The sequence below is a fragment of the Aulonocara stuartgranti genome (assembly GCF_965226115.1).
Source record: "Aulonocara stuartgranti genome assembly, chromosome: 13".
Taxonomy (NCBI): Eukaryota; Metazoa; Chordata; class Actinopteri; order Cichliformes; family Cichlidae; genus Aulonocara; species Aulonocara stuartgranti.
The window spans coordinates 15,002,165-15,019,228 of record NC_138949.1 but is presented as its reverse complement, the minus strand read 5'-3'; the positions used below and the strand labels follow the sequence as shown (position 1 = coordinate 15,019,228).

The window sequence follows — 17,064 nt, the reverse complement described above, 5'->3', positions numbered from 1 at the left end:
TCTCTCTGCTGCTTCTCTGTGTAAACAGGAATCCGAATCAAACGAAATCACTCAGATTAAACTAATTGCTCGCTGTATCTTCATGGCTGTGTAGCGCTGTGTGTTGTATGTTCAGTAATCACTTTTAATAATTCCCTCTGCGGAATACAGAAGAGATCGATTTTTGCTGTTGAATTTTCTTTGTTTATTTCCAAAATCCTGTTCTCAGCTCGTTCCTTCGTCTTTTTTTTCCACAAAAGAAAAATCTGCCTTTCTGACATCACAATAAACTCAGAGAAAAACAAGACGAGAATAACAAGTGAGGGGAGGACTTTAGAAAAAAAAAAGTTTTCCTTCTAATCTTCTCCATCACACATCCAAAATCCAATGGATTAGGCTCTGCACCCCTGAGCTCACTATCACAGTCGAGACTACTGGTGCATGAAACATCTCTTATTACCTTCGTTTTATTTCTGCTATTCATGCCAGGCATTCTTGCTCTGGGTCTTTAAAATGGATGTTATAGAGTCCACAGTTTTGGGAGATTTTTCAGCTGGATGCATGCAGCCCTTTTATAGGCGAGCTGACAATATTTACTTTTGAAATTAGCGCTTTAAAGAAAGCAGGGGAATAAAGGTTGGACGACTAGCTGAGTAGAAAAGGAGGGCGGTAGTCTGTAAACAAAACTCTTAGTCAGGGCAGACAAACATGAGTTTAGGAAACGGGAGTGAAGCCAGACAGGGCAGAGCTGAAGGTCACCAATCCATCATCTGCTTGTTAAATAACTAAAATGGAAATCAAAGAACAATAAAACAGGGAATCAATAGCGAGTGAAGCTCAGGGATCAGACCCACTCCTTTGACAGGGATTATCAGCCAAGCTCACTGGCTTTTAAATGGCAAGCAAGGCAGAGAGCTGTGCCAGCAAGGCAACTAACCACAGCCATTTCACGCACATTTCTCTCCCCTCTCTCTGGCTGTTCCTTCAGGCAATGACCTTTGCAGTAATATTTCCATAGACATGCTGTTAATGGACAGGGCTGACATATAAGTGTGCTTTGCAAAGTTTGACATCAAGGATTATATAACAACCTCAGTCACTGACAGTGTGTTTAGGGGGGAAAGTGCCTTTGTCCTTTTCAGATTTTGGTCTCAGGGCAGTTGTTTGCTCACTTGATTAAATGATTAGGAGCAATTAGATAATGACATTCTAATTATTTCATTACAGCGTAGAAACAAGGTGGAAACATTAAAGTCAGTAATGATGCTTCCATTAAAATTGATTGGCTGACTGTTCTCGATTTCCAGACTAACTCTTTATTTCACTTTTCTGTATTTCCTGTACTTGAAAAGGTTTCTGACAAACTTTGTTGAGTGCTTCAATCATGCATTTGTAGCAATATGTTTGCAGTTTTATTGGTAACAAAAGCAGACAAACTGAATGTAAGGTAAACCATTTATTTTCTTTATGCTGCATTTTATCATCGAGGAATTTTATCCAATGTGAAAAATTAGGTCTTAGGTCTCCCGATGTACAGTAATAAACAATGCCTTTAATTAAATGTAACATTTTACCAATATATATTTATACAGCGTTAAATGCGGCTAATTCAAGTGATTTTTCATTTCAAAGGTTTAGCCTTCATGGCAGTTACATAATTCATCTAATCCATCAATACCTGCGCTCCACAACTATGAATAATGACTAATCAATAGCAGTAATGGTCATTAATAATCTGCTTTAGCTATAATCTCATATTGATTTGGTTGAATGGGCAAAAAAAAAAGAAAAAAAAAAAAGGCTTTTAAAAGTTGTGGAAACTCCAAACACTTAAAAAAAATCTCAAAATACCCAAATCGTCAGTCTAATTAGAACATGTTTATATGGCAGGTATGGCACAGTAAAGTACAATAACTAACAGTACCACAGACCTTTTTTTAAAGGATAGTATAGCTAAGAAATTATTAGTGATTGGAGAAGTTAGTTGCATGAAACACCAAGTATGTCCCATGGAAATTGTTTTTGACATGTTTAGGCCAGCCAATACTTGTACATTTTGAAAATGATGCCTCTGGATAAAAAGTGTTATTTTCAGACAATAATTGACATGAAAAGTTCACATCTTTTTCAAATTGCTGATATCCAGTCTATAAACTTTATGTTGTCACAAACCGGCTTAAAATATGACAACATGAGGTTTGCTTCGATAAAAGATTTACAAAAAAACAGACACCAAGGGAGGTTGAATGGAGGAGAGAGGCATGAGCAATTCATCTCGACCAGCATTTGGAGTCTGGAAGGCCAAACACTCACAAGAGTAGCAGAGGAGCGGCAGTGGCATTGATATCGCAACGTCTTCGTGCCAGACTACAGATGTGTTCAGAAGTTCACATACACTCAAAGTAGACATGAATGTGTCATACTTTTAATGATTTCTTTGAGCTGTTCTTTTTCCAGGGTGGAATTATGGTACAGCTTACATCTTTAATGACTAAATAACAAGACGTAAGTGCACAAGTTTGAATTTATTTGGATTTTCTCAAAGCCACACACAGTGATTTGTTTGACAGCATTCATTGGATTGACCAATAGAAAAATGAGAAATTTCAAAGAACAACTGTAGATTCCAAGATCATCAGTTCAAACAGTTGTATGTAAGTACAAGTTATTTGGTTGTCGCCACTTTGTCTGGAATTCTGGAGGAAGATCCTATCTGTAACTACCACCGCCAGATTAGAGGAAATTGGTTGACTTGTTCCGCTGACTCAAGTTTTACATTGGCAAGGACGGAGAGGGTACTAACCAAGAAAAGACGCCCCTGCTCCAAAATCGACAGCTTCAAGCTTGACTGAAATTTGCAGCTGCCCACATGGACAAGCCAAATTACTTCTGAAGAAAGGTTTTATGGTCAGATGGGACAAAGATTGAACTATTTGACCATAATGACAAGAGGTATGTTGGTGAGACTTTCAAACCTAAGAACATTGTATCAGCTGTCACGCTTGATGGTGGTAGCATCATGCTGTAGCACTGTTTTCCTGCTTGTGGTTCTGGTACACTCCACAAATTGGATGGAATAATGAACAAGCAGGACTACCTCCAAATTCTTAAACTTCACTTCAGATAGCTTCGACAGCTAGATGGGTGAAACTCGGACAACGTTGGGTGTTCCAACAGGACAATGATCCACACTTCAGAACTACTAGTTACTACTGGAATGGATAAAGCAGGCTAATGTTAAGCTTCTGGGATTGTTTTCCCAAATTCCCGATCTTATTTGAAATCAGGACTTTGTGTGTATACTTTTGAGCTTGTGTGGATTAGAGAACCCCCCCCCCAAAAAAAATTTGAACTTGTGCACACAGTTCTTATTTTTATAGCCATTAAAGATGTACACTTTGCCTTGGAAAAAGAAGAGCTCAAATAATAATTAATAGTATTCAAGCCCACAATGGAAAAACTTCTGATTACAACTGTAAATAAGGCCTTAAGAAAAAGAATAGATTACTTTATCTATAGTCTTATTGGGCTTTATCGACAAGGCCAATTTTTGTTGACAGTGTCATTACTTGTGTTCTTGTTTAAAAATACAGTGTATATAAAAATGCCTGAAATACAAATGACTCAGTTATCTAAAGCATGATTATCAAAAGCAGGTTAAAAAAATGGGAGTATGTCTGACCAGTCTTTTGTATTCATTTGCCCTCGAGATGATGCCTTCGTAGAAAGTGTCTGGTCAACGGGTCCTCAGCATTCAAGTGAGAATGCAACACTTTCACTTTGCATTCAGTTTGATTACCGAAAACATGGAAACTTAATTACACTCATTGTTATGCTTTGTCACTTCACTGGTCAACATGCTGCTGAATATCAATGAGCCCCTGATAAATCATGTCTTTGCTGAACACTCAGAGGAAGAGAAAGGCAATTGCCCAGTGTTGCTCCAAGGACACAAAAACCTAAATTACTCTCTTACATGTGCGAAATGACAATAACACAGAAACTAGTTGGAAATCGGTCTTGCAGAATGTTTTCTAACAATGTGATCGTGACAAATTAAGTTAAATTTAACCTAATCATGGAGTCTAGGGTCACTGTTTTTTGTCTTCATTACATAGAGTCTGAAATGGTTCCAGCTTCTTACAAATTTTTCAAAGCTATTTTCTTCAAATGTATTTTGGATAAATAATGTGAGACAAATACACACTTGATGTATGATTAGGTTGCTTTTTTTTTTTAAAGAACAATCACTCTGCACTTTACTCTGCATGGACACTGAGGCAAGTGCAACATTACATTCTCGTGACAGATTTAAATGTTACAGATTTTTACCTTAATGGAACTGAATACACTGCTCAGAACAAAAACTGTATTTTAAATAGGAAAAAACCCGAACTCATGTTCCCTGCCTATAAGGCTGAAAAGAAAAGCCCCACACAAACAAGAAAAACTAGCGTCAGCCATTTCCTTAAAATGACGAGGCACAATAGCAGCCACTTTTGAGAAATTAGTCTGGGATCATGCAGGCTGTCAGCAAAGCAGCAAGGTCTTTGGGCCAATGGTCCATGAGCCGTTTAATGAGGACTAGGGGATTCTTCCTCCATAGCTCAAAGGGCCATATGGCTTACAGCAGCTGCTTGCTATGACTGCTGATCACATGTGGTGCTCACATCTCAGGGCGATCGTAACTATAGCACCACTTTATAGATGTGTTGTTATAAGGTTAAGGGTTTAGAAAATATGCAAAACACTCACTTTCAGAAGTCTGTATCATCAAACCTCCCCCCTCCCCGCCCTTCAGTGTACTTACTGTATGTAATTGCACGCTTGACTTCAATGAATAATTGAATCAAGTCCTTATTTATGTCATGAACACTGGAAACTGAGAGTCACCGAGACAATACCTTAACTGTGCGACTGTTTAATCAAAAGCGGCACGGTTAAAAACAGCTGGAGATCGCGCCTGTATGTAAATTAAAGCTTAGGCAAAAGGTGTGAAAAAAGAATTTAGAAAAGGTGCTTTGAAGAGAGAAACAATTTATTTGAAATATATTTTAAAAACACACTCTACAGCGTTTAAATTATGCTCTCTGCAATTAGACATTGTTCATCATTTCACATTTACGAGGTATAAATAACTGATGAAACACGCAATGTTTGAGTTTTATTATGCAGTTGTGGGATTTCCACGGCGTCTTTCACCCTCTGTTTTTGCACACAGAACTGTTTACAGTGCCTGGCATTCTTACAAATTTTTATTTGATCTTCCTTTTTGCGACAGGGGAGCCAATGTTAACAGCTGCATCTCTACTATACTGTAAAGACTTGCTACTTTTTTTCTTTTTCTGACAATGCCTTTCTAAGACCTCACTTTCCACCAGTGCAGGAAACAAAATGGCATGCGCGGTACCTAATCAAGAATGCTATCATGCATCTTCACTACACAATACTAAATTCAGCCTCTGCCACACATACACAAAGCAGGGCAGGCTGTTCTACAGAATGAGAATGTCATGGCTCACAAAGAGCAGAGTGGCCCATTTTCATCAGCCAACTGTGGAATTGTAAGATATGAAATGAAAACCCCCCTCTCTTGCATCAATATGGTGCAATTATGAGCTACAGAGAAATTGCTCCTGCAACCAGGCAATCCATACTTCTGTCACTTGCCACATCTCAAATGCAATCAGACACACAATAGGCAGAGCTAGATTCTGGCTGATCCAATACTATTTTGTTGAAGCTAACATTTGCACATTTTTTTTTTTGGTAAATTACTAGGATGGACCTGGTGGCTAAAAGAAAGCCTTGATATCCATAGCTAATAGCAGAGGGGAAAAAAAGGGGAAAAAAAAAAGAGGATAAAGTGAAATTGACAGAGTGCATGAACAGAGTGCTGCCAGCTTCACTTCTCATGGTTCCTCAAAAATCACACACCAGAGTGTAATGAAGTCAAGGCTTGATCAAAAACTTGGAGTGCGGTGAAATGGAGCAGAACTAAGCATCTGGAAACAGCAAAAAATAGTTCCCCGAAGGTTCTCGGAATAACCACTGGAGAGCAGGGCCAGCTTGCACCGTCTCTCCCTGGGAAAGTAACTGTGATTAATGTCTGCTATTTAAGCTCCGGTTTGTTTTGTCAAGAGGACAACAGTGTGACTATGCAAGGATTTAACACAACCTACTATTTTTGTTTGTCTGTTTTTCCTATATTTGGTGACTTCATGCACACTATAATATCTGGAACATTTCTGCAGGTGAACTACTTCAAAACAGTCTGGGTAGCTTTTTTTCCCACCCATCTATTTGAAACCTTCAGATCCAGACTGATGTATAATTCATCTCCTTTAATTCTCTGGGGGTATTCATTCAAAAAGGTTCATTAAGTAATTTAATTGAAAGAATTAGCTCTGACATGTGACCTGTTGTCTTCAGCATGAACATTGGGGCAGCTAGTTGAAAGTTATGGACAACTTTGATTTCTCGTGACCTGGACATGAGCTCACTCATTAAGACAATCTTCTCTTCTAAACTCTGCCAAATACAGCAAATCCATTTTATTCACAGGGTGTGACATTTTTATTCTCTAACTTTTGTCTTATTTGTCTGGGCTCTCAATAAAAAAAATTCTCTCTTTTTTCCTTTTTGCTTAAAACATCAGTGAGATGTTTTTTTTAAGTTTTTTTTTTTATATATCAAATGTCTCACATTTATTAAAATGTTGAAGCAAATATTTGTGCAATATGAGAACTCTTTGCTCCAGTTTCACCTGCTACAGCACATGACTCATCTCAGTGTTGTTTATTGTACTCTCCTGTATTCCTTTGAACAATTTTATGAATATTTGTTGTTTTTTGTGCTAGCAAACACAACATATATTCATAACATATTATGCACAGTGGAAATGAGTTACCGTGGTTATATGAAAGATAGAAATACCTTATTGATCCCAGTGCATCTAATCCCTACACTAACATTAACACTTGAAATGAGAATTGAATGTGAACACATGGATTACTTGTGAATTTGTCTAAAGATCTAAGAAAATCTGCAATACAATCATGTAGAGAGCCCATGAAGTGCTTTAAATGTAATGAATAAAAATCCAAAAGTCTACTCTGCATACGATCAAAAATGATACAATCTTGTCTCTTGGAGTTAATTTTTAAATTCATTCGCCAGACTATCAGTTGTTTTTAAAAAGCTCCATTGTAAATGATGTCATATCATTTTTATATGGTGTCATTCCTCAGTGTTGTTACTATTGATGACCCCTTTTCTTTGGCGCTATCATCACAGCAAGAATAAGCTCTTTGCAGGTTTATGGTAAAGGGTGATAAAGGAAACAGGTCACCAGAAACACTTCATCCTCAAATTACAATGATGTTTGTCTCTGTATGACTTTAGACTCGTTGGCAGGGTTATTAAGGCCAAACAAAGGGGCAACAAGACTAGCAAAAGTTTGAAGAACATCCACATACAGCATTATTTGCACTGCATCAGTGGATGTAAGGCAACACATCTCTCTTGCAAAGTCTTTAATATTTACAGAGCTCTGGTACTTTTGGGGGAAAAGATAATAAAGTGAGCTGGAAGAAAGAAAAAAAATAACTATAAGAGGCATAAGGAATGTCATTTCCTATCAGCCAGTAATCTTTCTCTATAGATTTATGTGAAAGCAGTTTGGCTGCACTGTCAGCCAAGGACTGCATGCCTGACCTGCAGTATCCTCTCTATAGAAATCCACTCAAGTTATGTCCACATGCAGTAGCAGAAGAAAACAAGCAAAGCAGTGTGTTTAACCAACACATTGGACTTTTGTGAAATAATCTTTAAAATGTTAAAATATGGCAAGTTAACATCAACTTATTAAATATTCTTGTCATGTATCAAAGGACTTAAAACTAACAAAAAAGGATGAAGAAAAAAGGGAAGAGCTACTCTCTTAAAAATTAAACATTGAAAACAGTGTTGTGGATGTGGTAGCACGCCTTGTCTTCTCGGCTAAAGTCTCAAACAATGAATGAATGAGTGAAAACCTCATTGTTTCTAATAAACTGGGAGATGTGCAGTTCAGCTTTTCTGTGCTGGTAAAGGCAAATATTGGCAGCAGTATTTTGATGGTAATGGTGAATAACTGTTAATGATGAAACCATTTTTTGGCTGTAATAAAATCTGATATGGATAGGCTAATTTTATTACGAAAAAGTACAGGAGCACGGACTCACAAATAGAGGGCTTTCTACTCCCTCGGGATCTCGAGATGAGTTGAGAGGAGTTTTCAATTCTAAAATTAACTTTGAAGTCAACATCAGAAATACCATCAAGTCTGCCTTTATAATTTAAGGAATATTGCCAGAGTGCAGATATTGCTCTCACAAGAAGATAATGAAACACTAATGTGTGCTTTTAACCATAGCCGTTTTGATTAAAGGCAATGTCCTATGCTCAAGTGTTATTCCAGGAAAACCTTAAACTAGCAGCAGAACTGTAAAGACATGCAGAAAGGCTCCGTTAAACCTTTTTTTTTAATGTATTAGATGATAAGATTGTTTTTTAGATGGTGTTCATGATCCTCATCCACGGTGGGTAAAGGAGAAAGAAAAGCTGTTGGATCAATGTAAAATACATTTGTGGCTTAATACACCTACTGGTGTTTTGACGCAAATAGTAGAGAATGATTTCGATTATTTAGGGTAATTTTATTACTACTACAGCTGCTACTGTTGATGTTTTCATTGCTTTAGATAAGATTCCCATTTTTATTACCACTGCCAGTCTCCTTACATTTCTCTTTAAAGCATTTTCAATGCAAAAAAAAACCGCAAAAAAAAAAAGAAAAGAAAGAAGTGGCTGTCTCTCCTTTAAGCTGTGACCACAGCACTTTGTGTGTTAAAGCAATAGAGAGACTTATAGCCGGGGTGAAGGTGATGGATGCTACTCTCAAATGTATTATCTTGCAAAGTTTTAGGCTGCTGCGGCATTTTCCACATGGTAATTTTCCTCTCTGTAAGGGTGCAGCAGTAGGAAAGTGGCTTTTGCTACTCAGAGCCGATTTGTCTGCAGAGTCAGATTTAGCTTTTAAGCAACTCAAAGTATAAGGCTTTGACAGAATCTTGATGTAATGAAAATTTTGCTGATACAGGAGAAAGGGCTTTGTAAACTAGATTGTGTTGACCACTCGACTGTGACCGGTTCAAAACTTCTAAAATATTTGCTTTTACTTAGATATGGCAGCAGTGAATAAAACCCTGCAGATTTTTTTCCCCAATGAAGTTAGAACATGGCAAGATTTTGTCCTTGTTTGTCGTCGTATTAACATCCATTTAACAAATCAGTGTAGCATGCAAATCAACATCGTCAAGGCTACTTGCTTTCAATATTGATTTATAGACTGGATTTTATGTTTTTGTGCTGTTATTTAATATTATAAGGCTGATTTAGCAGGAAGTGTAAGGATTAGGCACATGTCACTCATTGGCTGGTCTCTGAATCATTTGTACAGCACACCTCCTGAAGTTCCTTTGATCTTTGGTCCTTTTAATATTATGTTCCTCTACCAGTGGTGTCCTGAGCCAACCCTAAAAGAAAACCCCAAAAACCTTGCTCTTCATGCACCGTGCAGTTATTCAATTAAAATTCATTTATGCTTGTGGCATGTAGAAAAATTCTAAGCAGATCCGGTTAATTCAGATTTTGTCTCAAGATGACAAGACAGAAAAACATAAATGACTTTGATTGCGGGTTCTGTCACAGTTGCGGTAGCGAAACAAAGCAGAGACAGAGAAACAGGTTAAAGCATTTCAAAAGTGGCAATAGAAACACTGAAGTTACTTATGGGCTTGTAAGGACCTGGGGGTTAGGGTGGTAGTTGAGAATCAGAAGCTGACATAGGACTGAGCAGTACAGGGGGTAATGCAGAGGGGAGCCAAAGGGGACAGGCAAGACAGGAGGTCTGGAGACAAGGGCTGGGTCAACTAAGGGGAACTGCAGGCATAGAAAAAGAGGAATTATACACAGCAGAATACTCACAGAGCAGTAAAGTTAACCATAAATGACTACTTGAGGAGAGGCTATATTCTGGCAATGAGGAGGTGGCAGAGCAGAGCATGTGAAGGAGACTTGATTGTTGAAGTGGCTGCAGCTGGTTGGGCTCTGTTCAGGCTCCAGGGCACCTGTCTCCAATTCTGCAATCAAGCCCACAGTAACATAGAAGGGAAAGGGAGACGGATTTCAGATAAAGCACGAGAGGAAACAGAAACAGAGGCTATGACCAAAGAACTGTCAAGGCTGAATCCTAATAGCCACACTAAGGCCTAAGTATCGCAGCCTCAAATACTTAAAAGTGTGGGCAGCACTAAAACTAGTGATGCACGAATCGTTCAGTACTCGAGAATCACTTTACTGACTCAAGAATCACGATTCACAAGCCCAACTGACTCATCCCTGTTGCTGTTAGCAAAATAATTTCATTAGTAGAAATATATCTAGCTTATAATTAAAATTGTGGAGAAAAGCACAACATCCAGTACCTTAACAAAAACATTTTTGCTCTGAACTGGAACAAAAAAACCTGAGTAGAAGCTCACATCAAGACACTAGCTCCTCGGTTCACAGTAGCATCGCTCTGCTAACATGCTAACAGCACATTTGAGCTACTCACCCCCTCCCTCCTGTGCTGAATCATAGCGTAAGCGAATCACTCAGGACTCACTCACCCCCTCCCTCCTGTGCTGAATCATAGCGTAAGCGAATCACTCAGGACTCACTCACCCCCTCCCTCCTGTGCTGAATCGTAAGCGCAAGCGAATCACTCAGGACTCGCTCACCCCCTCCCTCCTGGCGCACAGCTTCTTCTTCTTCTTGGTTGGCAACCAATGTTAAGGCGCATTACCGCCCCCTGGCTCACAGCTCAGTGGACATTTAGATGAGAAAATATATATTTGACAAATTTAAGGAAAATACTGATAAAATAAAAATAAAATAAATGTTCCCTTTAGAAATTTTTTTGCTCTTTTTTGCTCTATAAAATAGTTGTTTTCTTTTACAATCACTCATCTTAGCAGTAGGATATACATAAAAAGAGAAACAAATTAAGTTTGAGTGAAAATGTACATTTTTTGCACTCTCTGGTCTACTGACTCAGTGACTCAAATAACTCAAAAAATCCGATTCACTTTGGTGAGTGACTCCTTAAAACTCGATTCAGTAAAAAGAATCAAATTTACCATCACTAGCACTAAAGTGTGTGTAACCGGTGTGATTCTGCGTTGTGTCTGATAAAAAAGGTAAAAGAAAGAAAGGCCTCCAAGTAAATAATTTGCCCACTCCAGCTCCTCTCCCACAGGGGAATTGTAGAAAAAGGGCTGGCATTTATTTTTACATTAAACATAAAATATGCATTTACACATAACATATTTGACATAAGATAAAACAAAAACAACAACATGAAATCCGACATACCTGATAAAAAAGGTAAAAGAAAGAAAGACCTCCAAGTAAATAATTTGCCCACTCCAGCTCCTAGACCAAATACAAACAGTGGGGAAGAGGGTTAGCTCAACCCACCACAGCTCCCAAGCTAGCAAGGAGTATATATTCATGCTAGCATTTATGGCGCCTAAAACACATTTATGATACACACATACTACACACTTATCACATCTTACAAAAACAGGCTTAATAATGACAATAACTGAACTAACATCGCAATCATAAACATCAGGGTGGCTAAATATGAATTATGTGTGTTTTTAAGGTGTTGGAAAGAAATGACACCCACCTCTCCCACAGGGGAATTGTAGAAAAAGGGGAGAGGCAAAAGGGGTACGCTGTATTTATAGTATTGCACCGAAGAAGAAGAAAAGAATGAGGAGGGGCTCTAACTGATAATGAACACAACTACAGGCTTGGAGGTCCTAAAAGTCAGGTATAAAAGGAGCAGTTTGGGGGTTTAGAACACATTTTGTGTAATTATAACAATGTGATTTATGACTCTGTTACATGTGCACGGTCATAAAAAAGTCAAAATTGTATGAACAGGATGAAATATCTCTTTGTGAAAGACGGAAAGCACGATTGTGGTAAAAGAGTCCAAAAATCATCTCCCACCTCCTGCCTCGACCTTGTGGCATTTTCCACAGTGGTGTAGGTGAATTTACGAGGGTTTAAGAAAAGAGAACAATATGACAGCTGATTCCTATTTCAAAACCTCACGTCACTCAAGGTGTTCTTGCTGTGTTGTTTCCACCAGCTAAAAAAATATGATAAACATACACTAAACAAAAATATAAACGCAACACTTTTGTTTTTGCTCCCATTCCCCATGGGATGGATGTAGAGACCTAAAATTCATTCCAGATACACAATATAACCATCCCTCCCAAACAGTGGTCACAAATCAGTCCAAATGTGTGGTAGTGGGCACATCTGCTATATTGAGATAATCCATCCCACCTCACAGGTGTGCCACATCAGGATGCTGATCTGACATCATGAGTAGTGCACAGGTGTACCTCAGACTGCCCACAACAAAAGGCCACCCTGGAATGTGCAGTTTTTTGCGCTATTGGGGGTCTGGGGACCCAGAACCGGTCAGTATCTGGTGTGACCACCATTTGCCTCATGCAGTGCAACACATCGTCGCATGGAGTCTATCAGATTGTCAATTGTGGCCTGTGGAATGTTGGTCCACTCCACTTCAATGGCTGTGCGAGGTTGTTGGATATTCGTGGGAACTGGCACACGCTGTCGTATACGCCGGTCAAGCACATCCCGAACATGCTCAATGGGTGACATGTCCGGTGAGTATGCTGGCCATGCAAGAACTGGGACATTCTCAGCTGCCATCTGCCCTGAACAATGTGAACCATGATTCATCCGTGAAGCGCACACCTCCCCAACGTGCCAGACGCCATCGAATGTGAGCATTTGCCCACACAAGTCTGTTACGGCGACGAGCTGGAGTCAGGTCAAGACCCCAATGAGGACGACGGGCATGCAGTTGAGCGTCCCTGAGACGGTTTCTGACAGTTTGTGCAGAAATTGTTTGGTTGTGCAAACCAATTGTTCCAGCAGCTGTCTGGGTGGCTGGTCTCAGATGATCTTGGAGGTGAACCCGCTGGATGTGGAGGTCCTGGGCTGGTGTGGTTACACGAGGTCTGCGGTTGTGAGGCCGGTTGGATGTGCTGCCATATTCTCTGAAACGCCTGTGGAGACGGCTCATGGTTGAGAAATGAACATTCAATGCACGGGCGACAGATCTGGTTGACATTCCTGCTGTCAGCATGCCAATTGCACGCTCCCTCATTGCTTGTGGCATCTGTGGCATTTTGCTGTGAGACAAAACTGCACATTCCAGGGTGGCCTTTTGTTGTGGGCAGTCTGAGGTACACCTGTGCACTACTCATGATGTCAGATCAGCATCTTGATGTGGCACACCTGTGAGGTGGGATGGATTATCTCAATATAGCAGATGTGCCCACTACCACACATTTGGACTGATTTGTGACCACTGTTTGGGAGGGATGGTTATATTGTGTATCTGGAATGAATTCTAGGTCTCTACGTCCATCCCATGGGGAATGGGAGCAAAAACAAAAGTGTTGCGTTTATATTTTTGTTCAGTGTATTTTATTACCAATGTTGGAATTTTAAAGAAAATGGAATATGTAGCCAATAAAATAGATTTTTGTTTTGGTTATTTTCTTACTTTTTTCCTGCTGTAGAGTAATGCAGCATGACTCTTCAGCTTCTTGTTTTCCAGAAATGGAAAACACACATTAATAACATTTATATGGCCTGCACCTATTGGTCAAATTTTTTGGTTATTTTCATGAATTGCCTGATGGTGGGAATTATTGGATAGGGTGGTCTAAGGAAGCATTTGCTTAGTATTTAGAAGATCCGACTAGTTCTTCTTATGGCTGCCATGCAGATACTTCCACTTCAAAACCTACTCAGAAAGCAACAAATACTTTTAATATATAAAAAGAAACATTAATTCATTCAATGCAAACCTGTTGGGCAGGTTGCTCCTCCTATGCTTGTTTTTAACTCTCTTGCCTCCACATATTTCTACAGTAAATTCAGCAGCCGGGCTTGCTACCAGTTTAGCAGATGAACAAATATCTTTTACAGCACATCTGTGTCTCTCCCCAAGCTTCATAGCAGAAATGTTGACCCCATCTGATCCAGGTCACAGCCTTAGATGCTCAGGTGGGGTTCTTGGCTGTTCCAGAGTCAAGGCTTAAATCTACAGGTGATGGTGTCTGAGGAGATAAGGCTCCCAGACTTCCTTCAAATCATTTGTGAAAACACCTTTTTATAAACGTGTGTCTATGTAATGTCTATGTGTGACTGTTTATCAGTTTTATTCAGCAACTTTGAATCAGTAACTTCTTGTGTCATTCCTGGGTCACTGCCCGAAGGGTGGGAGTGGTGAATGCCACTTAAATACATTAATTAGAAAGTCTGACCTAATTTGTAGAAAGGTTAGCATTGGAGAAACTGCTTCATTAGCAGATGCACACAACCAGTCTGGTCCCTTTCTACCTCCTCTGTCTGTCTTCTGTTTCTTAATTACGATCCTGATGAACATTGGGGAATATTAGTCATGGTTCCTGTGAAGCACACTGTTTTTCTATTGCAACCCGTGAATTGACTTGTTTTGAAATGCAGATCTGAAGATAGCTGAAGTGTCACATCAACAACATTCAACAGAACACTGATCTCATCTCTGATCATCATTGAGCAGGTTTAATGCTGTCCCTCCTGGCAAGCGAGCAATTATTTCATGGGTGTAGCAAAGTGTTTACACAAAGTGTGATTGGCAAGCTCAACAAAGTTGAGGATGGTATTTGTGTCTCTGTATGTGCTGCCTGCTCCATTGGATGAGTGTGTGACAGACAGGACCTGGAAATGCGATCGATTGCATGCTCACTGTCTTGGCTAAGAAACTAGGTGTTCAATTTCTCTTGCACATCTGGAATCTTGCTCATCAATCAACCAACTGTACCAGGTGTGCTGACAGGGTGTGCTGGCCATTGGATTGATGGTTGACTTCACTTTTGTCCCATTGATTTTGAAATGTTTGAGTGCTTTTCTTTTTTCAAGAAAGAAATGCTGATGTGTCTTCATAAATGGATATACTAATTTGTTTTCTTGTCCAGAGCTACAACAAATTACAGAATATCCATGCATTTATTCAAACTTTTTTGCTTTCAGTAGCTGAAGCAATTATTTTGACTTAGCATAGCTTCCCAATGCTTGGCAAACAGATAAGATATTTGTTTTTCCCCTTTTCAACAAATGGAGTGTAAAACAAACAAAATCTAAAGTTTTACATTTTTATTTGTTTACAGGTAAAAGAAATGAGGTATGATGTGCTCACTAATGAGCTTGAGATGTGCTAGTAGGCAGGAAGTTTGGACATGCTAGCTGTCTCCATTAACTTCCTATTTTTTGCTAGACCAAAATAATTGCCTTCTGGCTCTGTCAACATCCTTCAAGAAGTAGTTCAGTGTTTTGAGAGGAATTAAATCTCTGTATTGAATGTGAGGCTAGAAAATTAAAAACAAAAGGCAACATGCTAAAACAATTAATAAACTTTACAAGTGCTGATATCAAAAGCCTCAATCAGAAACTGAATTGGAATTGTGTGTGTGTGTGTGTGTGTGTGTGTGTGTGGTCACTGATGATATTAAAGCCATGCATAAAGTGCATGCTCCTGTTGCTCTATTAAAATACACTGGAAAGAAAGTATCATACTATTGCTTGCATTACCTAGAAATGTTATAACTTTAAGTAGCTTTAACCCTTTGTAGCAGGGGTGGGCAACTCCAGGCCTCGATTGCCAGTGTCCTGCAGGTTTTAGATATCACCCTGGGTCAACACACCTGAATCACATGATTAGTTCATTACCAGTCCTCTGGAGAACTTCAGGACATGTTGAGGAGGTCTTTTAGCTATTTGAATCAGCTGTGTTGGATCAAGGACACATCTAAAACCTACAGGACACTGGCCGTTGAGGCCTGGAGTTGCCCACCCCTGCTTTATAGGGAACACAGTGAAATACATAGAAATTCAAAAATTTCAAACCTGTGGTCTTATTGAAGTACATTACAGGACTTTTTAACTTGTGTGAATTTTTTCCAAAAAATGTCTGTATATTAAAAAAAAAAAAAAAAAAAAAAAAAATATATATATATATATATATATATATATATATATATATATATATATATATATATATATATATATATAGAAGAACCATATAAACTTATTTTTTAAAGATTTTTCTTGACTAACACTTTTCACAAATATGATACATATCCAGCCACAGGCACCTGATTCATGGGAATAATTTCCTTTAAGGTGATCAGGCTAGACTTTTCTTCAAAGAATGAATTTCAGTAATGCAAAAAGACCTGGATGTCCATGGAAAACAGCAGTGTTGGATGATCACAGGAGGTAGGGTTATCGACATCCAAGTCTACCATAAAGAGAAGGCTACATGAAAGTAAATACAGAGGGTTCAGTGCAAGGTGCAAGTCACTCATAAGCCTCAAGAATAGAGAGGCTAGATCTGACTTGGATTGTTATTTTATTTTATTTTTTTTAAATGTTTTTAGCACAGTTTGGGAAAAACATTCATTGGACATATGACACCAAGATCAATCTCTACCAGAAAGGTGGCAAGAAAAAAGTATGGCGAAGGCGTGGAACAGCTCATGATCCAAAGCATACCAAATCATCTGTAAAATAACTGAAAGCTGCTGCAGTAAAGGCCTGGTAGAGCATTAAAAAGGAGGAAACCCAGCAGCTGGTGATGTCCATGAGTAAAAGACTTCAGGCTGTTATTGCCAGCAAAGGGGTTTCAACCAAATATTAGAAATGAACATTTTATTTTCAGTTATTTAATTTGTCCAATTACTTTTGAGGCCCTGAAATAAAGGCATTGCTTCAGTTTCTCACATTTTTATATAATCTTTTTGCTCAGCCCACTAAATTCAAGCCGAAAGTCTGCACTTCAAATGAATCTGTGTGGTTTTATTTAAAATTCATTGTGGTAATGTACAAACCAAAATT

At 38.8% G+C, this 17,064-nt stretch overlaps 1 protein-coding gene across 4 annotated transcripts in view; it reads right to left on the bottom strand.

Moving 5' to 3' along the window:
* erlec1 (endoplasmic reticulum lectin 1) overlaps positions 1-10,718 on the bottom strand; it is a 47,101-nt gene extending 36,383 nt beyond the window's left edge. For 2 of the 4 annotated variants that reach the window (XM_082557008.1, XM_082557011.1), the window contains exons 1-2: positions 10,509-10,626; positions 10,009-10,163 (exon numbers count right to left, since the gene is read on the bottom strand). In XM_082557008.1, coding sequence (XP_082413134.1) covers positions 10,009-10,028 — 20 coding nt within the window. In that variant the 5' untranslated portion in view covers positions 10,029-10,163; positions 10,509-10,626. The other 2 variants (XM_082557009.1, XM_082557010.1) reach the window with 2 other exon arrangements.
* Between the last annotated feature and the right edge of the window lie 6,346 nt (positions 10,719-17,064).